The sequence below is a fragment of the Pagrus major genome, chromosome 14 (assembly GCF_040436345.1).
Source record: "Pagrus major chromosome 14, Pma_NU_1.0".
NCBI classification, from domain to species: Eukaryota; Metazoa; Chordata; class Actinopteri; order Spariformes; family Sparidae; genus Pagrus; species Pagrus major.
In genome coordinates, this window is record NC_133228.1 from 22,928,801 (window position 1) to 22,946,247 (window position 17,447).

Genomic DNA, 17,447 nt, shown 5'->3' on the forward strand with positions numbered 1-17,447 from the left:
CCAGTGGCGACTTGTGGTATTGCGGCCCAACAAGAGCACGACTATAAAAGAGACATCTTTAAAACTGTTGACCGGACACCTCGAACTGCAAACAAGGTAAATTATGACTCTTTGGTTTATTCATTTTTGAGCCAAGGAGGTTTTTTATCCGTCCCACGTTTTCTTTGAGCCGAGAAAAATGATTGTCACAATGATCATCACAATTTAAAGTCTACTTTTCTAAACTCTACTGCACATATTCAGTGTGCCGCTTAACCAGGAAGCAACTCGGAAGCTAGAAAACTTTTTTGGCGTATGTGCCCAGGGTCCTTTTGGGAGAGTCTTGCCCCTCAGCAGCCATCTTGGCACCAGGCCCCTATCAAAGGTTTTTCATGACTAACTTTTTTTTTTACGAGTGCTTTTAACGTGACGCCATCAGCTCAAAGATATCCTCCTCCTCCATGCTTATTAGAAGTCCATCTGAAGCCGCATCGGATCGGTCGAAACTGCCGTGAATCTTAACTGTGCGCTTGTGTCAGTGCAACAACACGATTGGCTGATATGTTTCCCGATTGGCAGACGACTGGCGTTTGTCATACATGCGGACTTGTCTCTTATGCGTGGTGATGCGTAAAGAAAAACAGTTCCCACGTGAAACTGCTCACAACAGCATCTTTGCACTTGATCTTCCTGGTCATGATTTCTGGAAAGTCGAGCGCCATCTAGAGGCAGAAATCTCTAAAACGTGCCAACTCACACTAACACAATCTAGATGGATAAACAGAAGGACAGGTAAGAGGAGAAGTATGTATTTTTGATTTTTAAGTGAACTGTCCCTTTAAAAAAAAACTGCTAGGTTGATGTCTGAACTCGGCTCAGGTTAAATATCGCCACCTTCAGATTCTCTCCTTCCTTTTTTTTCCCCCTCCACACTGCCTCCTCCTCCACCTCCTCCTCCTCCTCCTCCTCCTCTCCTTGTGTTCCCTCTCGTTGCCCTCGTCTTTTGCTGCTGCCCTCCTTTTGACAAGCTCCCTGTTTCTGCTCCATCATTCTCCCCTTTCATGTCGGCTCGGCCTCGCTCCAGCAGCCGTGGTTTTGCTGTCTCTTTTGGAGCGCACTCCCAACAGAGCATGAATATGAAAAGCTACCCACCTCCCCACCACCCTCTCTCTCTCCATCCTCCTTATCCTCCTCCTCCTCCTCCTCCCCTCCCTCCTCTCTCCTCTTCTTCCTCCTTCACGTTAACACTCGCGCCGCTTCCATCCCCACTTCCTGCCTCCACCGAGCCGGTTCGCACTGGCATGAATGCCCCGTTTTCTTGTCTCGTCTCTCTCTCCATACTTTTCACCTTCTCCTCTCTTATTCCAGCCTCTCGCTCTCTCTTTCTCTTCCTGACTCTGAATGTCAGTCCAACCTTGAATAGTACACACTCAGGTTGAGCTCCTCAGCGCTCAGTGTGAATGAGTGGCGCTATATACTGCATGTGTCAATGAAGCTGGAAATGTCACGCCAGTTTGATAAATATAAACAGCTCTGCATGGAGACAGGCCAGCGTTTTTGTTTTTTGCACCATGTGCCGACATAATGCTGCCTTTATCACACCATGTCTTAATATATTCAGCGGCAATCCTGCTTTGTTGGCATCGCTTTGATGAGATCAAGGGTAAATTAATAGATTAAATCTTTTGTTTTGTTTTTTTTAGGTTTGTGCACCATACTTCCCGCCCATCTCACCCACCACCACCACCACTTCCGACATAGTTACTTCATGTATGGCGCACATTTCACATCAGCGTGTGTTCAGGTGTATGTGTGTGTGAGTTTGTGTCCACCGTGTTGGAGTTTTGTGCGTTTTTTTTTGGTGTCAGTGACGACCAGCTGATTTTAAAAACCAACTGTGCTCGAGACAGAAAGTCCAAAAGTTTTTTCCGAAACAGTCTCTTCTGATTGTGCTCCTGCCTCTCTGTACATACGTCTGCTTTTTATATTTTAATTTTTGGATGGTCCTTGTGTTTTTCCAACTGCAATTACAGCATCACCTTGAATGCAGCAATCCTCCAGTTTACCTGCTTTTGTGAATATCTGCTGAAACAAACACACAAAGCATACAGCTCTCTTCTTTTCAACCGTAGATGTGTTGTTCATCTTCCATATCGTATCTACATGTAGGTTCACGGTTAGATTAATTAAAAGGTGCTACTTGTGATGTTGTTTTATATTCATACCATCAATTTAAATGAGATCACTGCAGAGGAAATTGGCTGCCTCGAGATCGCATTTCCCTTGAACTCCTCGTCAGGTAGATGTTTGTAGTTTTCACTCTTTATGCTCGACACATATCCTGAAGAGATGTCTTAAGCTTAGGCGAGAGAATAGTGACCACTTCCTGCAAATCTCCTCACAAATCTGACCAGAGGAGTCTTATAAACTATAAAGACCTTCTTCAGAGTTCGTAACCTCTGACAAGGCTACAATATAATCCTTCACAGGGGCGTCTTAGCGCGGGAAAATGGAGGTTTTTAAGAGGTAGGAATGTCGAGGCAGGCAGCCGGTGTCCTCTGCAGCAAATTCAGTTCTTATTTGCAGTTTTAATAAAATATTTCCAAATGAGGACAGTTTCCTGATGTTAAATTGTACACGTAGCACCTTCTGTACAAACTCTATAAAGGCCGAGCAGAATAAAGCAGCTTTTTGTAAATGTGTATTTAATAAGAAAAGCCTCCACACGAGGAAACCTTGAGTTTTGTTAAACGCTTGTATAACAAGTCTGTCTCTTTGTCTCCTACTCTCCGTCCTCACCCCTCTCCTCTCTCCTTTCACTCTCCTCCTCCTCCCCCCCTTCCTTCCCTCCCTGCTCTTCCCCTTCCCCCCCAGCAGCAGGCACCACAGCCAGCTCCAACGCCGGTGCCATGAACTCTCTGACCTCTCTGGGCACCCTGCAGGGCCTGGCAGGCGCAACTGTGGGCCTGAACAACATAAATGCACTAGCAGGTAGCATCAACAGTGAGTATTCACCCTGCCATCAGCCACTCCACCTCCACCTCCACCTCCACCCTTCACCTACACCTCCACTCACGACCACCCACTTCCAACGGCGACATCGCCGCCTCAACCTGCGAGTCGACGCAGAGAGACGACGCGTCACAGCGACTGGCGTTCATTAGAGTTGGATTTTTATGGGTTTTTGCACACGATTTTTCAATTAAAGCGGATAATTTCTCATATTTAATCTTTGACTTTAAAGATTTGTCACTAAAAATGTACATTAAATCCTAAATAAACTTAGTTTGATAAAGACGAACCTGCAGATTTGCATCATCAAACTAAGGCCGAGTGTATCAGAAAACCCATGCAGTCGTCCAACTCTGATGTCAGTGGCTGTGCAGATTTATATTATAGTCCACGTAGAAATAATCTAAACTCTAACGACACAGTTTAGATTTAACTTCAAGGAAGAAATTTGACAAAAATCTATTAATCTTTGGAGATTTAAATCATTAATTTACTTTATTTTAGACATTAAAGTCTGTATTTTGCAAAATTAAAGACTGAAAAAACATTTTAAAAAATGCACAACAAACACCGAACCACCTGTCGTCTCTCTGTGTCTCAGTAACATTTGATCTGATAATAAACTGTCCTCACTCTCTCGATGACGGCGACCTCATGAGCTCATCCGGCCGCGGGTCTTTCATCCATCCATCCACCCATTCCTCCATCTCTCCATCCGCTTCCTGGTTGTGTCCTGGGTTATGCTTGCTGTAGGAGTGCTGCGGTGCCGTCCGGGCGGAGCTGGCGTGCTGCTGTCGCCTCACGTCTGTCGTTGTCTGTTGTTTTAACATCCTGTTGTTTTGTTGTGTCATTTTTGTGTTTGTTGTTGTCTCTAAAAGAAGAGTTTGAACTTTAGAGGAGTTCGAGGGAGTTCTGTAGACACTAGATTACCATGTAAATGTGACGAGTTTCATGGTTTAAGTCCAAAATGTCAGAATTACATACTAAAGCTACATAATTTTATCATTTATGTGGCAAAAAATACTAAATTTGACCATTTATAGTAACATTTTATGGAAAAAAATACTCAGTTAAACAACTTTCATGCAAGAAAATAAAAAACCTGTGACTTTTCATGCCGAAAATTCCAATTGTGACAAATTTTATGTCAAAAAAATACAAAATATGTTCATTCAGATGCCAGAATTACAACTTTGGAGCATTTTCCATTCCAAAAATGACCAAAGATAAGACAAAAATAGATAATATGACAGTTTGACTGTACATAAATAAAATAATTCAATTGGGATTTCTCAAACAAACCAGCAAACATTAGTTGAGAAAATTGTCCATCTTTACTCTAAAACAACCCAACATCAAATTGACAATTCCATCAAAATAATCATTTAAAAAAATACAAAAGTTAATATTTTCATGCCAAAAGAAAGTTTTAAAAAGTAAATTAAAGTAAATAAATAACACAAACATTAAATAAAATAAAATAAAAAATCTAATTTGGCATCTTGACAATTCATCACAAAAACTATACAATATATAAAAAAATAAAGTTTATATTTTCATTGCAAAAACTTTTAACAATGTTCATGTACAAAGAAAACAAACACGTTTCATCACAATCTTTCTGCCCAGTAAAAACAAACATTTACCATTTTCCTGCCAAACATTAAAACTTAATCACTCGCATGTCAATTAAATACAAGTTTGACTATTTTCCTGCCAAAACCTTCTCATGAAGAAGATATAAAAACACAATCCTGGCACATCGGCGTCACTTTCAGGGTAAAACGACTGCAGCTGGTTCATATTTAAAGTCTTCCTATATGTTGTCGCGGTTTGATCCGGAGCAGAGATCCTTCCTTCTATCAGCGTGTGATTCATATCGACTTCACGCTCCGTGTGGTCCGCCAGCGTCCGCCGAGCTGAAGCGCCGTGTGTCCTGCCTTTGACCTCTGGGGAGACGGGGCTGGGATCTTAATCAGCGCTGTTATTACAGCAGAGATCCTGTACCGCCGGCCTCCTCCACCACATTATTCTCCTCTGACCTTTACCGCTCCTCGGCTGGAGTAGCTGTATCCGCTGTGTAAATCATATACGCGTCTACTCCAGCAGCGCGCAGGTACAGAAACACAGGACATGCTGACACACACACACACACACACACACACACATACGTCTTTCAAACAGAACTTTCCGTTTTTGCATCCCATTTCGTCCCGGCTCGACCCGTCTCTCCTCGCCGTGGCCCCCACCTCCTCCTCGTCCTCCTCGTCCCTCCGCCCGCCGCCGACCGGCCTCATTTAAACACATCTAGGCCTTAATTGAATTGCAAAGGTCACCGGTGCAATTATTCCTGAATAAATGAGTGACCTATAATCCGGAGCTCCGCGGTGATAATTTATTTCACTGTGTCTGACGTTGAGGCGACAGGACGCCGAAGCCAATGTCAGACCCCCTCAGACAAGTTGCCCTCCGCCGTGATATTAAGCCTTTACAAGCAACTAATGAGTGTTACTGCTGCGTTCCTTCACTTTTTAAACCAGACACCCTCCCACCTCCCTCCACGCTCCACACGCCCGTCTCCCCCACTCCAGAGTGAGACGTCACAGGCTGGAAAAAGCACATGTTGATGTTTGACTGAGCCGCTCTGGATGTATGGCGAGATAATCGTCTACTTACGGCATCTCCGAGGGTTTTGTGAGGTAGATCGTGAAGACGAACCATTATTGGATTTCACAGATCGATACTAATGCAGATTATGTGCAATTTAAACTTCCATCGCACTAACAAATCTGCCGATATGTATCTTTCTTTCTCGTTTTATGAGAGAGTCATGAAAAAAAATACACCTACCAGCAAGTCCTGCGTTTATGTCTCGGTTTATACATCATTCGGATAATTCCCCACTATCGATTCATTTATAGAAGGACAAACAAGGCAAAATACTTTACACAAGGCTTTAAAACTGAATAAAACAAACTTTAAATGAATAAAATGGCCGTCTGGACGATAAAACGAGAGAAAGGCCAAATCACCTCAAGCTAACGTTATATTATTATTGCTGGTTTGAACATGACGGTCTGATATGATGCCTGAAATCAAAAATGTGAAAAAATATATGAAGTATGATCTTTTTTCTCTGAAAAAGCAAGTCTACTACACTACCCATGATGCAAATGGTACCATCTTTCCTTTAAATCCTCCCTGCTTGACTTTGTTTACCAATTTCAAATTAAAAGTGTTGAAGTAACGACTCTGGGAATCATCATAGTCGGTCACAGCGCCTTCAAACCGAGGACGGGAGTATCTAGCTGCAGCACCAGTGTCCCCTAACAACCTGTCAGTGTGTCACAAAGTGTGTTGTCCCGTGTTTTTCATTCAGTCTTTTGTTGTTTCCTCTTTGTGTGTTTCTGTGTTGCGTGCATGCATCGCTGCGTGCTTCTGACCTGGAGTACACCTGTGTGCAGCTCTGGCTGTCATCAGCTACACTCATACTGTACTTTACTGTGTTTAAACTAATACTGTGTGTGTGTCCTGTTGTCTGACCTGTGAGCTGTCGTGTTTCGTACACAGTATCGATGTGTCTTTTGTGTGTAACTTACAGTACAAGTCTATGTGTGCGTCCGTGTGTGTGTGTGTGTGTGTGTGTGTGTGTCGTCAGGTAACAGTTGGTTTCTGTGTGTGTGTGCGTGCGTGTTAGTGTGTGTATGTGTGGTAAAAACACAACCTTCAATGGGAGCGCTAATGAGTAAGTGCACTCTTCTTTCTTTATTGTTGGGTTTTATGTAAAGTTGCTCAAATGCTCTCAGGTATGGCGGCTCTAAACGGAGGCCTGGGCGGCGCAGGGCTTACCAACGGGACGGCGGGCACCATGGACGCGCTGACGCAGGCTTACTCAGGGATCCAGCAGTACGCCGCCGCAGCGCTGCCCACCCTCTACAGCCAGTCCCTGCTGCAGCAGCAAGGGGCCGCCGGCAGCCAGAAAGAGGGTCAGTAGCCCGGGGCCATCTCCGTGCACATCACTGCTGCTCAGCGGGACTCGCGTTTCAGAGTGTTTACAGCAGAAACATGTAGTTTCCTCCCGGATTTACTTTGTAGAGCAGCAAACAGACAACATGAGACGTTTAAAGGTCCCATATTGTAGACAGTGAGATGTCTTTTGTGATTATAAAGAAGGTCTGGGTGTTAAATCAATAATGTGAAAGTATTAAAGCGCTCAATCCACGAGGAAATGTAAAACCGCGTCTTCAAACGAGCTGTCAGGACTTCAGTGACGTTGTGATGTCACAGCTATACAGTCAGCCACGCCCCCAGCATGGCCACGGTTTTTCAAAAACACCAGTAGAGCTGATGTGGAAACAAAGTGGGCGTTTCCTGCTCAGGCCTGAGAGAGCTGACCAATCAGAGCAGACTGGGCTTTTTTTCGGGAGGGGGGGCTCTTAAAGAGACAGGCGCTCAGACAGAGGGTGAATAGAGGTGCTGCAGCAGCAGCTTTTTGAACATTAAAGCATGTAAACATTTTCTCTTGGACTCTAAATTAAAAGTATGAGCTTGGAAATGAGCATCATATGGGACCTTTAAACTCAGATGCAAACAAGGAGTATCATCGTAAAGCAAAACAAATAATCTGTAGTGTTGTAACGTCAAGTTAAAATGTCAGGAAGGAATTCATAATAATAGTGATTTCTTCTACAATTAATATGTAAACAAACACTTTTTTTCAAATTAAGCAGGACCCGAATGCTCACCTCAATATTTTTGTTGTAGTCTAATGCACCCAGAAAGTGTTTCCTGCTGCTAAAACACACATTTTATGGGGAAATAATGTGTTTTTCTGACAAGAATAGCTGATGAGAAAAAAACAGAAATAAGCTGGTAATTAAGTAGAAAGACAACGCTGAACTACAGGGTGCTTTTGTTGGAAGTGGAGAGAGATTTTTGTATTGTTGATTTCTTTTAATCCATGATTAGCCTATTTTCTAAATATTCAGAATAAACAACTACATCATCTTATTTTAATTCCTAAAAATAATGAGCTCTGCATATCTGACACGAACACTATACTGAGTTCTGAATTTAGTTTTAAATCAGTATAACATCAGCGTTAAAACACCCAGAGGTTGAATTTCTTGATGAATAACTGGACCAAAAACATTTTTATTCCCATTTTTCAGTTATAAAAATAAACCAAACGCTTCTCCATTACTTTCGGTCTTATTTTGAAGAGAGCCGATGTTACTTTAGTCGCACAAAATGTGTGTTTTAATCCAACTTCTCTATGAATATCATCAATATTTTTGTTGCCGGCTGTACAGTTCATTTTATTGCATTGTGGGGGAGAGAATGTAAAATTGATCAGCCGACATATCAGCGCTGTTGCAAAGTGCCACCTTCATACACAACCTGATGTTTGAAGTTCAATTTTCCCAAAAAGCTTTCAGCGACACCGTTGAATACAAACCAGATGATGAAACGTCGAGTAAAAGAGAAATAGAGCCACATACTGTTTGTTTGTCCGCGACTCATCTCAGCTTCCAACAAAGATCCATTTGTAAAGAAGCCTTTTTCTTCTTTCTCTGACAGCCCATCCAGGAGTTCAGAGCCCTCCGGGGAGACAAAGATATGACAAATACCAGGCTCCCTCACGACTTCATTTAGCAGTGGAGAGCGCGTTTAATGAATCTGAGAGCTCTGACCTATGTGTGGTAGAACGGGGGGGCGACCTATGACCCCTCTTAAGAGAGACGCCATGCGGCTGAAAGAATGAATCAAATGAAAGGGAACAGGGAACCACTCTTGTTATTCCAGAGCTGGAATATGATTATTAAATGAAACGCCCGAAAAGCTTTCATCTTTGTTTAATGTTCAATACAATTGTAGAATGTCATTTAAAAGCAATAACAAAACTCAGGGTCACGCGATGCGCGCTGCATTGACGACGGCACAGCGGTGCCGGCCGCCACAATGCAGCGCTCCTCTCCTGCAGCTTTGCTTAATGAAAAACCACTCTGACCTTATACCTGCTCTGCGTCTCGTCCCCGCCAGGTCCCGAAGGTGCCAACCTGTTCATCTACCACCTGCCCCAGGAGTTTGGAGACCAGGACATACTCCAGATGTTCATGCCTTTCGGAAACGTGGTCTCTGCCAAAGTCTTCATCGACAAACAGACAAACCTTAGCAAGTGCTTCGGTACGGCGGCAGCACAGGCGACAGTGTGTCCTCCCCAAAAAAAAAAGGGACAAACACTGAAACGCCTGCTGTTATCTGTCCTTTTCTTTCTTTGCTAGCTGTGTCCCAGTTCAGGGGCTTAATACTCTGAAGGATACGGCCCACAATGTCTTTCAGATGAAGGCCAGGGTGAATTGAATGCCATATTCGTGTCATGGGGAAATTTTCTTGAAATACCCAGTTTCTGACTCATAAATACCATTTACCTCAGCACTGCAGACATACTCGCAAAATATAAACTTATTCACAAACGCCATCCATATGATGCGAACATGGCAAAAGACTTTCCACCCAAAAGTACAAATTAATTCAAGGCCTACAGTAAACCCAAACATGTTTACCTCTTTGAACTTGCCTTCAGATAGCCAGTGGCAGACAAAACATGTGAGGATGTTGCAAGCTCCTGTGGGGTTTATGTCTGACTTAAATTATTTACATCCTTCAGTGGCATCCTTAATAGTAAAATACTTACGCCTCAAATACAGCAGCCTGATAAGTGGACCTACGCTTTTGAGTTTGATGCTGTATTTACCCCTCTAGTGTCACTTCTTGAAGTGCCCCCCTAGTGTAAGAGAATAAAACGAGAAAAATCCAAGTCCTGGGGTGACTGGGTGGTTTGATGGGTCATACAGTAGAGACCGGGGTTAGGGTTAAGAGTGATTTTTTTTTTAGTTATGTTACTTAAGTTAACGTACGTACTCGTATATCACTTAACGTTATGTAAGTTACAAGACTGAATGTAGTTATTTTAACCCAAAGTGTGATCTTTTCCTAAACCTAACCAAGTAGTTTTGGGGCACAAACCTAATCAAACCGCGACTATGTGATGTGACAACTTAGTCAGATAACAACATCCAAAAGTTAAAATATGTCATTATATGTGAATTGTTGTCAGCAAGCTTTATTTTTTAAGTCTAACCACACAACACTGACCCTAGAGGGGTAGGTAGAGCTTGATTTTTTCGTTCGAAGCTTAAGGCCAGCTAGTTGGATGATACTGAGGGCTGCAAAGGACACACCATTTGTGTCCTCCAAATCCAGGCAAAAGAGGCCGCATGTGTGGGTAAAATTGGCCGTACTTAAAGGGATCCGGCCCTGAACTGGGACAGCAAGTGATTCCTTTCCACCGAGTATCCTTCTGTCTGATAGGAGTGTAGAAAAATAGAGCAAAAAAGGCTTCAAACCCAAGACGAAATGCATTAAGGTGTACTGCAGATTTTCATTTGCATAGCATTTGTCCGTGTTGACAACAAAAACCTAAATATAATGCGTCTCCATCCCTTGTGTAGCAACTAAGGGAAACAAGAATAAATCAAGCATGGATCCAGGAGGGAAGAGCACACAAACAGACAGCAGCGATACTTGTCAGAAAATGGATTGCGAGGATGGATGCGAGACAAGCGAGACGAGGAGTTTACTGTCAGTTTTAGAGGTTGCAGATATTACGAAAGGGAAGTGAAGTGTGCACAGAGATGGCTTTGTGAGAGACAGCAAAAAGCAAAAACACAATGAAACCTTGCTGTCTGCTCCAAAAGCTACATTTTAAACACGTTGACCAACAGTGGCCTTTGTCAAGCTGTTGGTCAAAATGTCGATGCAATATTTTTAGAGCAGAAACTGTGGCTTTAGTGTGTTTTTGTTTCGCAGACTCGCGATGCTTCACATTGGAAGTATCACTGCAGCCCCTCTATTTGTTTTACTGTAGCTTTGTTCTTTCATTATTTTGTTGATGCAACAACCAAGTTCCCCTCCAGGAGTCATTAAAGTTTAATCTTCTCTTATTGTGTACCAGGGGTGTATTTTAATGTAGATGTAAATGTAATCTAGAAAAAATCAGATCTTGAGACGCAGAAACATGGTGAGGGGGCCTGCTGTCGTATGTTAACATCAGTTTATTATTACACTTTAATTTTCAGACAGTATAGTTGCTGTAAAAAAGAAAGAAAGAGAAGCTTGTTGGTCTCAGCCTGTAATTTATATTGTGAGTCAGATGGGAAGGAAAATGTTCAGCCCTGTTTTTATGGCACAGAGGAGGAAACAATTAGGATTAAACCGGCAAAATACAAATTAAACATTTGTTTACCAAGCAGAATTTATTGCAGAGCATTAGCACACAAATGCTAGTGAAGACAGCGTGGCTGTGCTGGCTAGCTGACAAACTTTTACCACCCTGCGCCGTCTCTACTTGGTATCTTTGATTTCTACTTGGATTTCTTAGTTAAATACCAGAAAACACTAGAACTGAACAAGCTAACTAGCTGAAATGGTCATTAGGCATCTAAACACGTAAATACAATCATTTTGACAGACTGAAGCCAACGCAGAGGACTTGATCTACATCTGGCTACCGTTTTATCAAGTTTAAGGCAGTGTAATATCGCTCATATTGGATTTTATTTAGCTTTAACTGCTAGCAATGTTGGCTTTGCAGCTATTTAGCCACTGGTTTGTTGACACTCACGTAGCTGTTTTTACCTAGCTGTGAGATATCTGTCGTATCTTTGGCTAGCATTTACAACAAGGAGACGTGAGCAATGTTTGCTAGCTTGCTGTAGCAGGCATTGGAGCTTACTTTCAGTCGTGCAACTATAAAATTATACCAATATTTATTGATTTAAAGTGTTAAAATGCTCCCTGGTACAAATTTGACAATGTGTCGGCTGCACGTAACCTACCCGCACGTTTGCTAATGTAGCTAGCTAGCTGACAAACATTGTAAACAATGGTTTCATGTTTTAAATGTCCAGTGTATAAGATTAAGAAGATTTAGGGACAGAAATTTAATATAATATTGATAATTATGTTTTCATTCCTGTGTAATCACCCAGCAATTGTAAGCCTTCCTTACAGTGAGCCTCATTTATCAAGAGGAGTGGGTCCTCTTTGATTTAGTCCGCCATCTTGCATCTCCATGTTTCTACAGTAGCCTGTAATGGACACATTTGGCATTTTTTTAGCAGCCACCACAGGGGAGGGAGAGACGAGCATGGTTGCAGATTGGCATCGATTGCAATCTGCAACCACACCGCTAAATCCCACTAAATCCTACGCACTGGACCTTTAATGCCAAGTGGAAAAAGAACCAGTTGATATTTCTCCTCAGTCTGTCTCCTACTCAACTATCCACTTTTCTCCGGTGTCTCCCGCAGGCTTCGTCAGCTACGACAATCCAGTGTCGGCACAGGCAGCCATCCAGGCCATGAACGGCTTCCAGATCGGCATGAAGCGGCTGAAGGTGCAGCTGAAGCGCTCCAAGAACGACAGCAAACCGTACTGATCTTAGCACTAGGGTCTATCTGCTCCCCATGTTAGCACTGCTAGGGTAAGTCCCCCCCCCACAGAAAAAAAAAATGAAAATGAAAAAAAAAAAAAACAGCAAACCGAGCCACGACCTCTACACAGGGACTGGGGTGGGTGGGGGGGTTAATGGGAGGGAAGGGAGGGATGTGGGAGGGAGGGGGAGACGACCTACAACCACCCTGAGGGAGACACACACGCCTTGTTTTTTTTTTCTTGTTTATCTTGCTTTTTTTGAAGATTTTTATGTTAGCTTTCAAGTATTATTATTTATTACTATTAATTTTTTTTGACACACATGAACGCTTCCATTACCGCCATTACTTTGTGCAATTTTTTTTTTTTTTTTTTTTTTTTTCTTACAATGGAAGGAAGTAGCTATCTTGGGTAGCTTTTTTACAAAAGAAAAAAGTTTGTTTAAAAGTTATTTTTTTCTTTCTCAGTGATTATTTATACATTTTTGAGGACTAGTTACAGTCAGAACCGAGGTAAAGACAAAGGAGCCATGATGATTTTTTAATTTTTTTTCCTCTCTCTCTCTCGTGAACCCGAGGCCTGGCGAAGGGTTCAATTTTATCTTCTTTCTTTTTTTTTTCTTTTTGACGCGCACGCAGATATGCACATTCGACCTTTGACCTCCGCGGTGTTGGTTGCAGGCCGCCGCTGCTTCTCCAAAACCCCTCTATGCCTGCTGGCAACCCGGGAGCAAAGGCTGCAAAAAAAACGTTAGTGGCCTCTTTACATTATAGTCAGTGGCGACGTCAGCCTGCCGTACAGTTACAGTCCACCACCGCAAGAAGGAAGAAAAAAAAAAAACCACATACACTCCAGCTACGTCTTATTATTTATGTGAAAATAGAAGAAACAGTTTTTTTATTTCTCAGAAGATGAAAAAAATAAATAAATTAGTAAACTACTTTTCTGGGTCAGATCACATTGGTCTTTGTTGTGAAAGGGATATTACAGCATGTAGAACATTTTCAAAATAACATCCAGAATTTGATGAAGGCTATAATAATAATTCTAATAATAATAAAAAAAAGAGTTTATGGTTTTAAAGGTGGTAACTGAAAATACTTGATGTTTGTTGAAAGATTTAAAAAAAAAAAATAATTCAAAGTACAGAAAGCCACAGGCCTGTAAATTTTATTTGTAAAAAAAGCAGTTCTATTTTTATACAACATTTTTACTGCCTCAGATGAAAAAAAAAAAGGATTTTATTTATTGCCTATCGTTAAGTTATTGGACTCCTATAAAGTATACAGCTTCATTAAAAGTAGACCCTTGTGGAGAAGTCTCGTGGAATTGGGTTCTCCGGTGTTTTTCATGTTTTTTCAGTGCAGAAATCACAACACGCTCCGCCGCCATCCGAACCGCACCCCCTCCACCTCCACCTCCACCGCCACCTCCACCTCCACCGCCACCTCCACCTCCACCTCCACCCTGCCCGTGTCATTACACTCATCCACACACGCAACTCCCTGTGCTGTTCATCCATCCATCCATCCATCATCCATCCATCCATCATCCATCCAACCTCTCTCTCTTTTTACCACTCTCCCTCTCTCTCCATCCGTAGTGGGACTACTTCTTCCTCACTTGTCGAAACTTCTACCTTTTTTCGCGTTTTTGTTTAAAAAAAATTTGTTTTTTGTTTTTTCAGTGTTTGCGTTTTTTTTGTTTGTTCGTAGCGCCCCCCCCTCCCCCGCCACCCCCCCTCCCCCTTTACCCTCACCCTTCCAAAAGATTTTTTTTTTAAAAAAGAAAAGACCGATATGAAAACACCCCTCACCCCACCCTCCCCCCCAACAAAAATATATGACTATTTTCTCCCAAATGACAAACATCCATCTGGGATCTGATGGATAAAGCTTTGGGTGCTCTCTGTTTTTTGTGTATATGTGTGAGAGTGTGTGTGAGTGTGTGTGTGAGTGTGTGTGTGTGTGTTGTTGCCTGTTAGTATAGACCTATAACATTATATCATTTTAAAAAAAATGACAAAAATCAAAGCTAAAAAATTTGCCAATGATCTCAGTGAGTGGTGTTGCTGTTCTGCCGGTTTGCATTGTTGTTGTTTGTTTGTTGTTGTTGCTGTTTGTTGTTGTTGTTGTTGTTGTTGTTTCTCCTGATTTTTTGACAAACAAATTGCTGTAGTGGTGTGGTGCTCTGGCTCTCTGTGTGTAACTCTCTCCTCTCCCCTGTTTTTTCTTTCCCCCTTTTAGAACAACCCATCTCCATGCCTGTTAGCTCATCGTTTGCCTAGCATGTCTCCGTGGCGTCCCAAACACACAAAAAAACAAACTTTCTAAACAAAAACACAAACGAAAAAAATCCCCCGCCAAACAAAAAAAAAAAAAAGTGTCATCGTCCTCCTCCTCCTCCCCCGTCATTGTTTTTTCTGATGTCTTTTCCGAGCTCACCTGATCATAACCTGGTTCTCCTCCTCCTCCTCCTCCTCCTCCTCCTCCTCCTCCTCCGCCGCCGCCTACTGACCTTTTTGAACTTTTAGCTTTTTTGGACTTTTGATTTTTATGATTTTTTCTGTTTTTCCTCTTTTTTTTTTTGTTTTTTTTGTTTGTTTGTTTGTTTTTTTTGCATGTGACCTCATTTGGATCCGGGGGGTTTCAGGGAGGGAGCGAGGCGATAAAGGGAGGGGAGGGTGAGATAAATGAATCAATGTGAAAAAGATAATATAAAGCTGCATTCATATGAAAAACAAAAAAGACTGAGATTTTTTTAAATGGAAAAACAAATGTTCTTTTTTGGAGAAAAAAAAAAAACAACCTGTGGCAAAGTGATTTCCATTCTGTATGTTTTCTTGCATTTTATTTTATTTGTTTTGGTTTCTTCTTTATGTCCTGTTTTTTTTTTTCTTTGTTTTTCTCGTTTCTTTCTCTTTCTTCATTTAAAGTAAACTTGAAAGTTCACCACAGGAATTGGCGCGTCGTCTCGCTTCTGGCGCCGGTGAAAACCTGAGCGCGGGCCAGAAGCAGTCCCGCGCCAGTTTCTCTGAGAAAATAAGACTACTTCCAAACAGTTTTGAGTAAAAAACTGTCTGATCAATATTAGACTCTCTCAGAGCTCTCCAATGGTTTTTACATTTTTCAGGCAGTGTAAAGTTTTTTGATAAGGCCATTTTAAGTGGCTCTGTTTCTCATTCAAAGTCTATATATAGAACCACTTTTTTCTAGAGTAGTTTAAAGGTAAAAATAAAAAAGACATTTGCCCTGTTTGGGTGGGAGAAATGCTACCTACTTGTGTCACCTTTTGCTGAACTGACTCACAGATAGACAATCCGTGGTTTAAATGCACATGATGAAATGACCTATATTTTCTACTGTTTAAATGTATAGAGGAAAAAAAAAAAATACTAAGATACCTGTAACCTGCGTTAACGTCGGTGCTTCTCGTGAGTTTAGTTGTGGTTTCATCACAAGTCTAACGGTCTTAAATGTTCTCATGTTTTTCAAGAGAAGACTAAAAAATCAGTTTACTTGAACAATAGACAAAAGCCTTTCATATTACTATAATAGTTACTTTGTTGGGTTTTTTTTTTTTCCTTTTGATTTTTCTTCTTTTTTTTAAAGGAGTCCCTATTTGCTAAATTTCTTGTTGGTTAATTAGCTATATAAAATTCCTAAAAATATATATAAATATAAATATATCTATATATATATATAATGTCAGCTTGTGAAGCATCAATGTCATTATTATTTTATTTCTCTCGTGGGAAACAATATTTAGATGTGTTTTGTTGTTCAGCAAAATGTCTTATAAAGAAAAAAAGACAAGATCAGTGGAGTTTAGTGCCAAATTCTGAAGGTACTTCCTGCCTAGCGCGTCAGTGTATTTCTTGTGAAATTATTTGATAACATGGGTATTTTATTATAAGTGTTTTGTATGGATCCCTCATATTTAAAAATATAGATTTAAAAAAGAGTTTGTTAACTTGCTATTCTGTGGTCTTGTTGCCTGAAAATGTCATGTTTGCTTTTCTTTCTTTGTAAAGATGTAAAAAAAAAAAAAAAAAAATCGAAAAAAAAAGTGCCCATGTGTCATATATATATCTATATACACGCACACACGGACACGCACACACGCGCACACGTTCTCGTGCAGACCTCACAGTTTACTTTTTTCTTGTTGTGCATGAGAGCCCCTGAGTGTGAAAGCCTCCACAGCAAACCCGCCGCCGCCGCCACCGCCGCCCCGCCAGCGTGCACGCACACACTTTAAAAAAACACACACTTGCGCGAGCGCGCGCGAGAATCACGCACTGATATTTTTAGCCATTGTACAGCCGTTTTATTCATCAAAGCCTTACCACAAATCTTTGCACTCCTGTTCTCTCTCTCTCTCTATTAGTATCTCGCACACGCAGACACAAACACAGACGTCAGGCTTCGGTGTGTATTGTTCTGATTGTTTTCCTCGCGCGCTGTCCCGCTCGCTCCTCAGCCGGGAAAGGAAAAAAAAAAAAAATGGAATACGCGAAGCCTTATTTTTCTCCAAATCCCCCTTATCCCTTTTGTCGGGTTGAAAACAGTCCTGAGTTGTAGCCGGGCGCCGCTCGTCTCAGACGGCGGGGATCATTACTTTTGTGTATCACCTCAAGACGAGCGTGCTCGCTTTCATGATGTAAGCACAGGGCAAGACTCGCTCATTCACAAAACGAGCCTCGAAATCTTTTGAGGAAAAAAGCACACGCTGCCGCCGCCGTCGGACGGTAAAGTAAGAAAACGGAAGGAGAGCGGCGGGACGGTCCGGAGCAAGTTTGATTTTATCCTTTTCTTTTTTCAAGTGGTTGTAAGACTTCTCCATGTGTGGGTCTTGTGGTGTAATGGGCCAAAATCATGTTTAGATGCCAAAGTGTGTTATTGACATTCTCATAGTCGAGCCGTTTACATGGCACAGTGTTGTCAGTCTATTCAACT

At 41.8% G+C, this 17,447-nt stretch overlaps 1 protein-coding gene across 1 annotated transcript in view; it reads left to right on the forward strand.

Annotated features, from left to right (window-relative positions):
• Positions 1-14,973, forward strand: part of celf2 (cugbp, Elav-like family member 2) — a 217,114-nt gene extending 202,141 nt beyond the window's left edge. The window contains exons 11-15 of the mRNA XM_073480483.1: positions 2,854-2,982; positions 6,798-6,977; positions 9,034-9,177; positions 12,366-12,538; positions 14,736-14,973. Of these exons, the coding sequence (XP_073336584.1) occupies positions 2,854-2,982; positions 6,798-6,977; positions 9,034-9,177; positions 12,366-12,493 (581 nt within the window). The 3' untranslated portion in view covers positions 12,494-12,538; positions 14,736-14,973. The remainder of the gene's footprint in view (positions 1-2,853; positions 2,983-6,797; positions 6,978-9,033; positions 9,178-12,365; positions 12,539-14,735) is intronic.
• The last annotated feature ends 2,474 nt before the right edge of the window (positions 14,974-17,447 follow it).